Here is a 13,431-nt window from a genome sequence, read left to right on the forward strand (position 1 = left end):
ATCTGCTTATCTGGGTCTTAACAAGACTCACTGATTTAACAGTGTTTGTCTCTAGGAGATACAGTTTAATATGCTCTTTGATAAACAGTGGAGTAAAAATATTTCAGCATTCTTACATGATGGAAATTTTATGAGCAGCCATTTTGCTGGCTTATCTCCATTATAAAATGTTTGTTTATCTCTAGGATCTGTCAACAGACACAGTGACCACAATAAATGCATTTTTTGCTGACAATGCTATTCTCTAGGTGTGTAACTCATAAAGCAGTACTACTTTCTTGATTGGTACATAGATGGTTCTCTAATTCCCTGCTAACACAGCTGTCTTTTGAAATCCACCAGACTTCATGCTGCATTTTTATCATGCCCAGATCTCAAAATATGATCTTGGCTCCTCTCCCCGCCCCCCCTCCCCCCCAAAGCAAGAAGAATTTGCTGATTTTAGCATATTTTGATAAGAATTAAATCTATGTTTTTAGTCAAGATCTAATGTAAAAACCTAACCCATGGTTATACTGTTTACTAAGAGTCAACCCAGACATTCCTTGTGCTGTTACTCTTCTGATGTGATGTAATATGAGTGACCAGTTTCATACTTGTAAAAAATCAGTTTTTACAGATTTTTCGTTTCCATCTTCATAACTTATATAGCAGAAGAAATAGAAATAAGATACATGATATTTAGACAAGTGTTTTAAATATTCAGAGTAAATGGAAGCAACCTTTATCTGTAAGCATGAATTTCATAAGAACTTTGTCAGTCTCTAATCCTTTGCAAACATATATTTGGAAACACATTCCAAATTCACAGAATACTTTTTTTTTTCCCCTGTTAGGAATATACAAGTTAAGAGGCTACATTTAAATGACTGGCAACTCATCATTCAGGTTTATATAGAGATGTGAGAAAAGCCTCTAGAGTTTTAGTTTCCAGAGGAGCAAAAAATGCATTTGTTACATTTTTATTGTAAAAGTAATTGATGGGAAAAGAGAGTAAAAGAGTAGTTTCCATTATCATTATTACTATTTTATAATCCATGAAGACAATCTTAATTTTCTTTTGCACTGAGAATATATTACAGAAAACATTGCATGGGTTGCCTCATATATCTAGTATACGACTATTTCAAGTGTATTGTGATTTCAAATCATTGATCATTGTGTAATCAACAGATCATTCTGAAAAAATTATTAAAACATTTTAAGATTGCATTGAGTAACTTTAATGTTATCCTTGTGTTCCAGTTTAAGGTTGAAAAGTAAAAAAACCAAAAAAACTGCTGTCATCTTAAACACATATTATTTACAAAGTACCCAATACAGTACAATATGTGCTATTAAATGAATGTCATTTGCTCTTGCCAAATAATAGGTATTAACTATTCTTTACTTTTAAATGTCTGTAGGCAAATTTAGCCTTGCAAGAGGGAAGACTTGCAGCTGCCCAAATGGAACTGAATAACGCACAAATTCAGCTGGATGAGAAGCAAATGGAACTAGATCAAGTACAAGCCATGTATGATATGGCTATGAAAGAGAAGCAGGCGTTGCTTGATGATGCTGAGGCGTGCAGAAGGAAGATGAACAATGCCACAGCTCTGATTGAAGGATTAGGTGGAGAAAAGGTACTAGCACATATGAGTAGGTTTCCAGCACAAAGCAGGTGCTCAGTTTTGAGAATGCTCCATAATGATCATTAGTAGTGCTCAAGAAATTCAAGGCATGGTGACATCTCAATATCATATGACACTTTATTTTAGTTATATATATGTTTTGTGGCTGAACTTAATATATCTAGCAAAGTAAAATAATTTCTTCTGTTAACTTAATTCTTCTGTATGAAGATTTATGTCTTATCATATGGCTCATATTGGGATAAAGTTCAGATTTAAAGCCAAGGAGCCAAATTCCTTTTAGCATTAGTAAGAAGAGGAATTAGGCTTAACCTAAATAATTACCCTAAAATATTTATAAGAAGGATTACTCTCTTTTTCTCGCCAAGTATACAAGAACAGGAGTTTGAAGCTTGACTAATTTCCTGAATTATATTTGAAGTTCAGATTTCTACTGGATCCTTTTACAGAATTATGGGCTAATCATTATCCTCTGCACTGAGCTTGAAATTTACCTTTCCTATGCAGATTTTTCTGGCTTCAGCCTGAAGGTTTCCAGAGGAAGCAGGATACTCTTTTTTTCTCATCTGATTATTTGCTTTGATAATTCCTTGGTTGATTTCACACAGAGTCAAAATTGATGAGAGCTTTGACTTCAACCATTGCGTCCTGTGAGGCCAGGACTTCACCATTTGTTTGCATAGCTGTACTTCAAAATATATCAGTCAAAAATGTTAGATGCTTTATCATATTTTTCAGTGAATTTCTAAATTTAAGAGCAACACCAAAATAGGAAGTCACAGTGCCTTATTGTGGGTTTTCTGAAGCCTTGTGCTATGAGGTCTTGTAACAGCTGTTATTCCATTCTACTTTTGAAAATTCAGACAAAGAATTAAAAGACTATATATGGCTCTTGGAGCCTTGGGCAAAACCGACACTGGGTTAAATGTGTATTTTCTAAATTTAAAACATGTAGGTCTTGACCAAGATTGCATGCAGAATGATTGGAAGGGTACAGAAATCTGGAGAGAAAGGAATAAGTAAAACTCAAAAATAATATTCAGAAAATCACAGAATCATGGAATGATTGAGAATGGAAGGGACCTCTGGAGATCATCTAACCCTGCCCCCCGCCTCCAGCAAGGTCAAATAGAGCAGGTTGCTCAGGGGATTGTGCAGTTGGGTTTTGAATATCTCCAAAGACAAAGACTCCATAACCTCTCTTGGCAACCTATTCCAGTCCTTGACCACTCTCACTGTAAAAAAGGTTTTTTCTGTGTTTAATTGTAATTTCTTGTATTTCAATTTGTGCCAATTGCCCCTTGTCCTTTCACTGGGTACCACTGAAAAGAGTCTGGCACTGTCTTCTTTACACCCTCCCATCAGGTATTTATACACTTTGATAAAATTCCCCCTGCACTGTCTGTTTTCAAGGCTAAACAATCTCAATTCTCTCAGCCAAGGCTGCTCCCAACCTTTACATCCCTGACCAGTTCTTTCTTGTTCGCAAGTCTGAGGTTCAGCAAACCACCTTCCCTCATTAGATCCTCAGTTACCTGTGTTAAGAATTTTTTGTTAGTGCACTCCTGAAAACCTCCTGGATAGCTTGTGTCTTGCTGTGTTGTCCCTTCCGAAGATATAAGAGGTTAAAGTACCCATGTAGACCAGGGCCTGTGAATGCAAGGTTTCTTCCCATTGTCTTACAAAAGACCTCATCTACTCCTTGCTAATCACATTGTCTGTAACAGACACACACAACATCACCACGTTGGTCTGCTCTCTAATCCTAACCGATAAGCTCTCAACTGGCCCGTTGTCTATCCCAGAGTCTCAGATGCAGAACTCCATGCATTCCAGCTGCTCTCTCACTTGAAAGAAAACTCCCCTTCTCACCTTCGCAGCCTGACCTTTCTAGCAAGCCTGTACACACCTGTTGCAGCACTCCAGTTGTGGAACCCTTCCCACCATGTCCCCATGATCCCCATGATATCATGACTCTGCAACTGCATGCAGACCTCTAATTCCTTCTTTGTTCTCCATGCTGTGCATGTTAGTGTACAAGCACTTCAGAGAGGTGCCCAGCTGTGCTAATTTCTCAGAAACAGTATGAAAGTGATCCCCATCGTTCTGTCTGGTAGGCACTTCTTTGTTTATGTGGATATGCTTGGAGCGGTCCTCCATTAGTCCTGTTTTATTGATTACAAGGTCTCTACTGCTTATGTCACCCCACACATTTTGTTTGCCAACCCAGTCCTCCACTTCCTCACATGATTGTTGGTCATCATCTTCCTCCCACTTTGTTCATCCTTTCAAGCACTTCTCACCAGTTTGGCCAGCTTGTTGGCAAAGGTGCTTTTTCTCCACTTGGTCAGGTGGTTGCCAACTCTTCCAAGAAAACTTCTGCTTCTGAAAAGAATGATTTAAAGCCAAAAATACTCCTGGTTCAAAGAATAATTATTTACCCAAAAGAGATAAATTCTTAAGTTAGATCTTCATGTTAGGTTTGTGCCTGCTTAATCTAACTTCTTTATAATATTTTACATACAGCTTCGTTGGACAACAAGCAGCAAAAACTTTCAAAATCAAATTATTAATTTAGTGGGGAATGTTCTTCTGGCCACTGGATTTCTCTCTTACTCTGGACCTTTCAATCAGGAGTACAGGAATTTGCTGCTCCAGTTGTGGAAGAAAGAGATGGATAACAGCAAGATTCCATACAGTAATGTAAGTGTTCACACTCTGTCCTGAACTTACTCCTTGCCTTGCAGAGAAATAATGTGCAGAGCATTCCGTTCCAGAAAAGTACATAATTGGAAGATTATATACGGGCTGTCACATTCCATCAAATTTTTAATAAATAACAAATCTGAACAGTTGACAACTGAGCTTCTGAACCACTATGTTTTAAGATCCTCTTTGTACTGTCATGCGTTGCAAGATTGGTATATAGGCCATCACTGTGGCAAATCTGAGAGAGAGATGCTGTCTGAGGTCAGCTGCCCTGGGAGGAAATTGCATAATATGGGAAACAAAGTAAAATTTACCAGCTTAAAATAGATCTACCTTATCATAAGAAGTTCCATCAGGTAGTCTCAGTTTCTCCCCCTAGTTGACGGTTTTTTTGCGAATACCATGTTGTGTCCATAATTTCAGTCATAAAGTCAAGCAAATCAGCCATATCTAGCATTTACTGAAAGTGGAAAATATGTGTATTGAAGAAAACACCAGTTGTAACTGTCTCTCTCAGCATTTTAAGTTATCCCCTTACAAGGAATAACCTGTGAATATATGTTTGACAATACCACCCCACATCTGATATTGCTGTGCCCCTATAATTTTCCAAGCAGTCTTTGAAGCAGCAGCTCCCAAGTTAGGCCCACAGGATGGCACAGAGGTGGGGAGATTGGTCTGTGGCTTCTGGGTTGGGTGGGAGTTATGCCCCAACCAACTTCCAGGGACCCAGCAAGATTTACCCGATTTCTGCCTTTACCACCTACAGTCTCATATACTGCCACAAAAAGTCTGCTCTCTCTCTAGATAGCCACTTTTCACTCTGAACTGTGAATCTAGAGTATGAAGGGTGAATTTGGATGGAAGGTTTTTCATATATTTTGTATTTCTGACATATTATGTCATAAATTCTTTAACGTACTGTTCTTAATATATTAAATTTTGAACACAACAAACTAGTGTAGGAATAAAAAATTCTATTATTTTCATTTAGGATTACTTAAGTACAACATTTTACTAATCTGGATTTGCTAGAAGATATCTGTAAAATGAACTAAACAGTTCTTCCTTTTTAAAGCTTCACATTTTTATTCTTAGTGCAGCTTGATTAATTCTTTATTGACATAAAAATACTCTTACACCCAATTATAGAAAAGACCATTGCACATTTTGAACCAGGAAATGTCACCTCTGCACCTCCGTGTATTACCAATTAATACCCTCCTGTCATACCCTCTGCTGTGTACCCACACCATTTAATTTAGTTTAATTTGAAGTGTCTTGTTGAAATGATTAAGTTGAACAAAACCTGGATTTTGTAAAGCTTGGCTTACACCATTTCAGCTTGCTCCAGTTTAAGCTCTTAAATCCATGTACATTTGTCACCAGTGAGGCTGTTCTCAGTGACTCTGACATTAGAGCTTCTCCTCAATTGGCCTAAGTCTGTGCAGGCAGAGGTGGCCTAAAATGCAGTGGAGCTAGGGTCCCATCATGCAGCTTCAGGTCCACTGCCACATCATATACTACCTTTATGAAGAAGAGCAACTTGCATGCTGGTTCCTTTACATGAATCTTGTTCTTTCCTTTTACCACTACGTGCCTCAGGGATGCTGGACCTGGCAGCTGTTCCGGTGCATAGGCTTTGCTTGTGGCCAGCATCAGCCTTGTTCCTATTCCATGACTTTTAGGAGGTCTGTCTAATATTATTCCTTGCACCTGGAAGACATATTCATGCTGAAGGCAGAATTTAAGCCGTAATAATCAAAACTGTCTTTCTGAGTAATCTGTCCATGTTGCCTTCCACTTGGTTTTGTGAATACCTGCGTACATTTTCTCCAGCAGTAAAAGTTGGAGAAATAGTTCAGGGAGTCTCTCTTACTCTCAGTACAGGAGTTGAGGCACTAAGCTCAAATGGCTCCTGTCCTCAGCTGTCAAAGGTTTTGACAGAGCAGGTGCTGCTGGAAAGTGCTGGGAGCAAGTGAGCAACCTGTGTACAGCTGTGGCTGTGCCATTGTGAAACAGTTGAAGGTAGATTAGTACCCTGGCTGCATCTTCTTTTCAGGTTCTTGGGGGATTTGACACTTAAAACCTATATTAGGGAGACCTCTTTGCCATGAGAGGTTTGTCGTGCTGTTCATCTCATAGAAGTTAAATGTGAATCTTTTTTTTTTTAATGTTAGGTGGTGCATAATGCTTCTCATAGCAGGGATTAACCTTGACCTGACAGAGTGAACCTCACAGCCCAGCCCAATTTATGCTATGACTTACAAAGATGAATGATTCTGACTTGCCCAGCAAAGCTCTTTGAAAGCTCCTGATGATAAGTAATATGTAAAGCCAAGATGGATTTATTAATAAAGTACCAGTAGCAGTGCAGTCTCAGGCAAGATTCTTTACTAGTGTGGTATGGGATTTATCCTACATACATTCATCCCAGGGAGGCTCTTCCTCAAATTCAGTGTACAAAATGTTCTTAAAAGCTACTTACCTTGGGGAATATCTGTCAAGATTCTTACTATTTAAGGATAAGAACTTGGGTGTATAATGTCCTTAGAAAGCAAGACATAAAGAACTAAAATTCTGCCTCTATGAAGATATTCTGACCACATTACTACTCGCTGCATCCTTCAAAATTTGAGGAATACTTTTTGATTGTTTCTGTGTTGCCTTTTTTTTTTTCATATGGACAGGTTAGACACAGAATGCCATAATTAACAAGTTTCAAACCATAATTACCATTCTGTTTAGTTAGTTGCTGTTAAAGACAGGATTATGATTTCATTGATAGTTTATGAAAGAGTTTTCATTTTTTCCAGTGAATTAAGTACTCACAAAAGGCAGCATATGGGCTTCTCTTGATACTTCACACCACAGGAAAGAAAGCAGCTTTGCAGTTCAAGCGAAAGGCTTGACATCTGCCTTACTTTGTCATAGACTAACTGGCTGTGGGTGTATGAGTCATGTAGGCATAACAATTTAAAGAGAGCTGTTTAAAATTAGCTAACTATCTGTGTAGTTAGGCACTTAATTTAGCTAAGTTTCAGAATTGCAGAGTGACTGATACTTCCTGCTGCAGTAAGAAAAAATTCAAAGCTGTTTAGACCCTACTCATCTGCTTAAGGAGCTAAATATGACTTTAGGTTCCAATTGCTGAAAATTTGGGCTATTAAATGCTTTACTGTCCTTTTCACAAATGGAAATTGGATTCTTAAAGTTTCTCTGTCTTCTGAGAATGGTTTGTGTTGCTTCATTTAGATTCTTCAATAATCAGAGTAGTAAAAAAATCAAAGGGATAAAAAAGCTTTTGAGTCTTGCAGCCACTGGTATCACTAACTCTCATGATTGTATCACAAGTTGCACAGTATTGAAATTTTGCTTTAGGCTTCAGATGCCGAATTATGTGATTTTTGCAGGAGTTGCAGGCTTTTTCTTTCTTTTTAAACATGTTGTTTGTAGAGAAAGCTTACAAATAGGAATTCTTGAGTGAAAAATGTAAGGAGCAAATTAAAAAGAATCCTTCAATTTTATTATTTTTAAACTCACATCATTATTAAGCTACTTTTCTAATTTGGAGAGCTTGGTTTGTGATTTTAAGCACTGTTTTCTTCATATGCACATTCTTGAGAGGCCAGTTGCTGTTCATAGTGAATAAAATAAAGCAGGTTGGTTGACATATGCAAGTCAAACTTTAGGAGAATGTATGAGCTGGGGAGAGTTCTGACCACAGCAACAATAACCTTCCATGAGAGTTCATGGTTATTGATCCATAGCACATCTCTTTCTTCTCTGAGTCTCCCACAAGCCATCCTGTATTCATATACATACTTGGAGGGCACTTTACAACTTTACAGCAGGAGGAAGCTTTTGTGACCAAGATGACCCTTCCTCTTGAGCTAGCAAGAAAAGAGTTTGCCAATACCAAAATCAGCTTGTCCTTAGATATTGAACTGGCTTCAGAGTTTCTCTGACACTCTTCAATGGACATCAAAGCCTCAACAGAATTCACTTTCATTATTACTCAACTTCAGTGATTTAGGCACTGAGCTTTAAAGAAAGGAAACAATAAACAATAGCTACCAAATACATTCTATCATGCATTATGATCAGAATAAGAAAAACCTTCCATCAAACATTTTAGTATAACTTCTGTAACTGGTACTAATTCTGTAATTACTTATTTTCTATCAGGACCTGAACCTTACTGGTATGCTTGTTGACAATGCTACAGTGGGTGAATGGAACCTCCAGGGTCTTCCGAATGATGACCTTTCAATTCAGAATGGCATCATTGTCACAAAAGCATCTAGATATCCTTTGCTGATTGATCCACAAGGTCAAGGAAAGATCTGGATTAAAAATAAGGAAAAGAATAATGGACTCCAGGTAAATAGTTAATTTAATATTTTTTATGTATGTGTCATTTCATGTCATATTTAGCAATGCAGACTATTTTTTCTGTCATCATACTTTGGCCATGTGTAATTTAAATCTGATGTTTATGGTCTATAGTTAGGCAGAAATTAAAACAAGACTGACACAAAATCTGTGACCTATCTTATCAGGGTGAAATAGCTTGTACTGCTTTGTCATGTCCCAGAAAGACAGTTTCAAAAGCAAATTGGAATTATATGTTATGCCATATGTACTTTTATGATGAATCTTTTAATTACTTGTCACAGAGAAAGTAAAACATAGAGGGAAGTAAATGACTTGCAAAATTAAGAGCAGATAGGATCAGGCAGTTGGTGCCTCATGGCAATAACATTTTAGGGTAAGCATTTTAAGAGAAAAATAGGGAAAAGAAAAAGGAAGGAATTGGAAAAAGAATGGTGGCCTGAGGTAGAATGGAAATCTTGGAAAAATGAATACCTTTATTAAAAATATGATGAAAAACTCTCCTAAAATGTGTGAGTTGTATTCACAGAATTTAGGCATTTTATGACTGTGTGAAATCTACTGTCCTACAGTAGATAACATGGCTTCCTCTAAATTACATGAGACCTTAGTTTGTCCCCCCCAGTTTGGATCAAGAAACGCTAGTGTGAGTAACCAAGAGGAAACAATAGAGAGAAGGATGTATCTCATATTCCACCCTCTTTGAGACTTGCATCTCCTGCTCAGGATTTGATAGAGCTGCCAAGCTAAGCTCAGGAGTGGCAACAGCGAATCTCCTTCATTCAGGGACCTACAGTGACTCTCTCTGCCATGCTGTAGCCTTTCCCCCAATAATTAAAGTGTCCTCCAAGCAGCAACTTCAGTTCCCTCCCTTAAGCGGCACCGAGTCTGTATTGCCCACCCTCCGGCTGGCAGCTCTCGCCATCTACCAGCATGCAGCCTGCAGAAGGGGACTGCAAACACGGGTTCCATTCTCTGGTCCAGTAACTGCGTAAGGATCTTATATCACATACTCACCAAAGCAGGGACTGGGAGATGTAGATTAAAATACCGTTTCCTCTTTCCCCACTATTCATACACTATTAAGTGATGATGGCATTTGACTGATGAGCCAGAGAAAAATGTCTACCAGGCTTACTTTGTGGTCAGTATGTGTGAATATCCAGCCTTCGAAATTTGTGAATCCTGGTGGGGCTTAACTACTGAGCTGCTGAGTACTCTCAAAACTTACATGGCTTTGAATACACACAGATGTATATACACACAGCCTTTAAATGCAGAGGAAGCTTTCCTGATGAAAACTCAGTTATTTATGTGATTTTAGGCATCCTGGCTCAGATGTCAGCTGTGTTAGAAGAATCTGAGTTCTCCCCCTGTAAAGTCCAGGAGGAAGAGAGTTATGTCAAGACTCTAAATACCCAAGTGTTTATATCGTGCCTTTATATCTGGGATATTGTAATTTGCTATTGCCTTGTTAGGGTTATATTGTTGGTCACTAAGACAGTAACTTCATCCCTCAATTTCATTTGGATTAAAAATGTAGGCAACATGCTGGTTTGGTGGATACACATATGTCTACATTATAACAAAGCTAAAAGTGCAGAGTGATGGAACATAGTATTAATTTTTAAATAATATACTGTTTTAAGACTGTGAAATGTGCCTCTAGATATTTTAATTATACCTTTTTCAAAGAGCACTGCCTGCAAGACAAGATTTATTTTAAAAATATGTCTATCCTAGGGTTTTTTGTGGTAAAAACCCCACCCCCAAATCACGACTTAACAGATGACTGGAAAGGCTATTCAATTATCATCTCAAATATGCTTATGTTAGATTTATTAAATTTAAATAAGTGAAAAGGAGCCTATGTGATTTTTAGCAATTTTAAGACTTTATATTGTGAAATGAGAACTGAATTGGAAATTCAACATCTGATGTGAGACCAGGCCTCCTATGTAATACTGGTTCCCTGTCTGAACCCAATAATATTTCCCTCCTTCACATTAGTGTTCTGAGCATAAAACCATTAATATTTAAAGGGTATTAAGATACTACAGTGATTAGATAGATATGTAGATAAGTAAATAAATAAATAGATAACAATAAAGAAACACATCAAGTGCAATCCCCTTTTCTGTTAACCTTAAAGCAAAACTTCCATTCATTTCAGCAGAGGTGAGTGTTGGTCCCTAAAATTTAATCATTTGTGTTGATATCCCAGGATGAGTGTCATTTTTGAAAGCTGCAATAGATTTTATTCTGTTTTCTATGTGCTTGCAAAGGCATGCTATATTGTGAACCAATTTTCCTAGGTTACAGCTATGAACCACAAGTTCTTCAGATGTCATATAGAGGACTGCCTGTCCCTTGGCCGACCTTTGTTAATAGAAGATGTTGGAGAGGAACTTGATCCTGCTCTTGATAACATCTTGGAAAAAAATTTCATAAAATCTGGTTCAGCACACAAAGTAAGATGAATTGTGAACATGAAAGTAAAAACCAGTAGGACAGATGCTGGGTATCTGGTAGTGTGGATACTGCTGAGATTCACACCTTTGCAATGCTTAGAAAGATGAGCAGTGAACTCATGGGGTTGGGTTTTTTTACCCTTTAAGGAGAAAGTTTAAAAAGTGTAAATGAAAATGTAAAAAAAGAGTTAATCTATTTTTCACTGGATAAAATAACTTTTTCTGAATTCAGCTTTTGACAATTGAGTAATATGTTTGATTTTCAGGTGAAAGTAGGTGACAAGGAGGTAGATCTGATGAAGGGGTTTACCCTTTATATGACAACAAAATTGGCTAATCCTGCCTATACTCCAGAAATCAGTGCAAGAACAACAGTGATTGACTTTACTGTTACTATGAAAGGGCTGGAAGATCAGCTCCTTGGCCGTGTCATCCTCACAGAAAAACAGGTATGTAGTAGTTTGCACTATTTATATAGAGGGAAGGCTTGTTCAGTATCTGCACCATGAATGGATATATTCTATGTCTTGGGTGACATTAAACGCAAGAACAAAACTGTGAATGAAAGCTTAGGGGATTGTGCATTTGCTGAAAGACAGTGTGGTGCTGGTTTTTAATTGAACGGAGAGACCTAAACATTTATTTTAAGATCTGGCCTTGGAAAGAGAAGAAAGAAAATTATTCATTAAAAATACATCACAGGCATATACATGACATACATAAAGCATCTTTATTCCTTCACATATAGCAAAGGCTCCTTGTTCAATCAGGAATCTCTTTTATTTCTGAATTCTTTTTTAAACTTAATTTGAATTACATGAAAAAATGCTTAGAAACTTGAATCACTTTTGCCAGCCAGGCTCTAGTGTGCAAGGAGATATGAGATTTTTAAGGAGCCCTGAACACTGAATTGACTCTGCCCTTACTAAAATTTGCATTGCTTACGTGAAAGCAAATATAAAGAAGAAAATCCTCTCTTGGGTGTTTTTCAGGAATTTTATTTCATGATACCAAATCTGAGACATCCTCCAAAATAATTTAATTCCTAGATTGTTCCTGTTTCTTTCTGTGTGATCTAATTTAACAGCCTGGTTATCCAAAAAATTAGGGGTCAATTCATCATAGGCACTGGGGACATATGTGATTTTTTTACTGTGGCAGTCACACCAATAAATACATGAATGCTATGGTCCAATTACACTAAAATGTAATATTTGCTTATTTTCTCATTAAAGTGAAAGCACAAAAGTTGTATTTCACATCAGATTGAATGACTTATTTATTTCAAATTGAACATTTCATAATTGTGTCTTTGTGAGAAAAGTAAACAAAGATTAAGTTTTGGATTAGCAGAGCTGCTGCTTTGAATAAGTAACTCAGGTAGGCTTGCTCATGTGGGAGCAGTTCCCCACCTAAGGGAAATAATTCCTCCTTTGACTTCCCAAAGCATGTTCTAACCAGTGTGCTTTAGTGGTGCTGTCACTTTCTCTGGCCAACACCTTTCCACTTTGCTCAAACAAGCATTTGCTGAAGTAAGGACTGGAATTTAAGTGCCCTTCCTTCAGTCTGACAGTCACAACCAGAGGCTAGAAAAGTCATTGTTATGCCCAAACTTCCTGTGAATTGTTCAATGAAAAATTGAAAAGCTGCAACAGCAAGTACTGAGGGAAAGCTATCCACTAGCAGGGTGGGACAAATGCTAGGGATGCAAAACCTTTAATCTTTACTCCAGTAGATGTATGTTTATGTAAGCAAAATTGAACAGCATCGGCAGGAGTGGCTGGGATTGAGTAATTTACCTCAGATGGGAGACAGACTGTTTAAATCAAGATAGAAGTGAAATTGGTTTCTTGTGACCTACATATAAGCTTCTACTTTTAAGCTTTCAAATAAAAAGAGATACATACTCATCTCCCCCCCACACAGATAACCTTGCTCTGTGGTGTTTTGCCTGGACAAAACTGTTAGAGGATTCATATGGAATGTATGTAGCAACACCTAGACTGCATTTTGGGGCAAAAATATACTCACTGAAAAATATTCATCAAGTGCTGCGTATCAGCTGAAGAAAGCTGCAAGCGTAGCTGGTTAGCGTCAGCCCTACTTGCTGCACAGGGACATGCTTGCAGCTGATCAACATTTATTAAACTTCTTCCCTTTAGCAGATATGAAGAAATCATGGTTGTTCTGTCTCTTCTGTCTCATAAGAGATGAATGTCCTG

At 37.6% G+C, this 13,431-nt stretch overlaps 1 protein-coding gene across 1 annotated transcript in view; it reads left to right on the plus strand.

Annotated features, from left to right (window-relative positions):
* The window catches only part of LOC115340302 (dynein heavy chain 5, axonemal-like), a 170,749-nt gene that overhangs the window by 108,781 nt on the left and 48,537 nt on the right, over positions 1-13,431 (plus strand). The window contains exons 61-65 of the mRNA XM_041123013.1: positions 1,407-1,625; positions 4,161-4,337; positions 8,532-8,726; positions 11,054-11,209; positions 11,476-11,658. Of these exons, the coding sequence (XP_040978947.1) occupies positions 1,407-1,625; positions 4,161-4,337; positions 8,532-8,726; positions 11,054-11,209; positions 11,476-11,658 (930 nt within the window). The remainder of the gene's footprint in view (positions 1-1,406; positions 1,626-4,160; positions 4,338-8,531; positions 8,727-11,053; positions 11,210-11,475; positions 11,659-13,431) is intronic.

The sequence above is a fragment of the Aquila chrysaetos genome, chromosome 4 (assembly GCF_900496995.4).
Source record: "Aquila chrysaetos chrysaetos chromosome 4, bAquChr1.4, whole genome shotgun sequence".
NCBI classification, from domain to species: Eukaryota; Metazoa; Chordata; class Aves; order Accipitriformes; family Accipitridae; genus Aquila; species Aquila chrysaetos.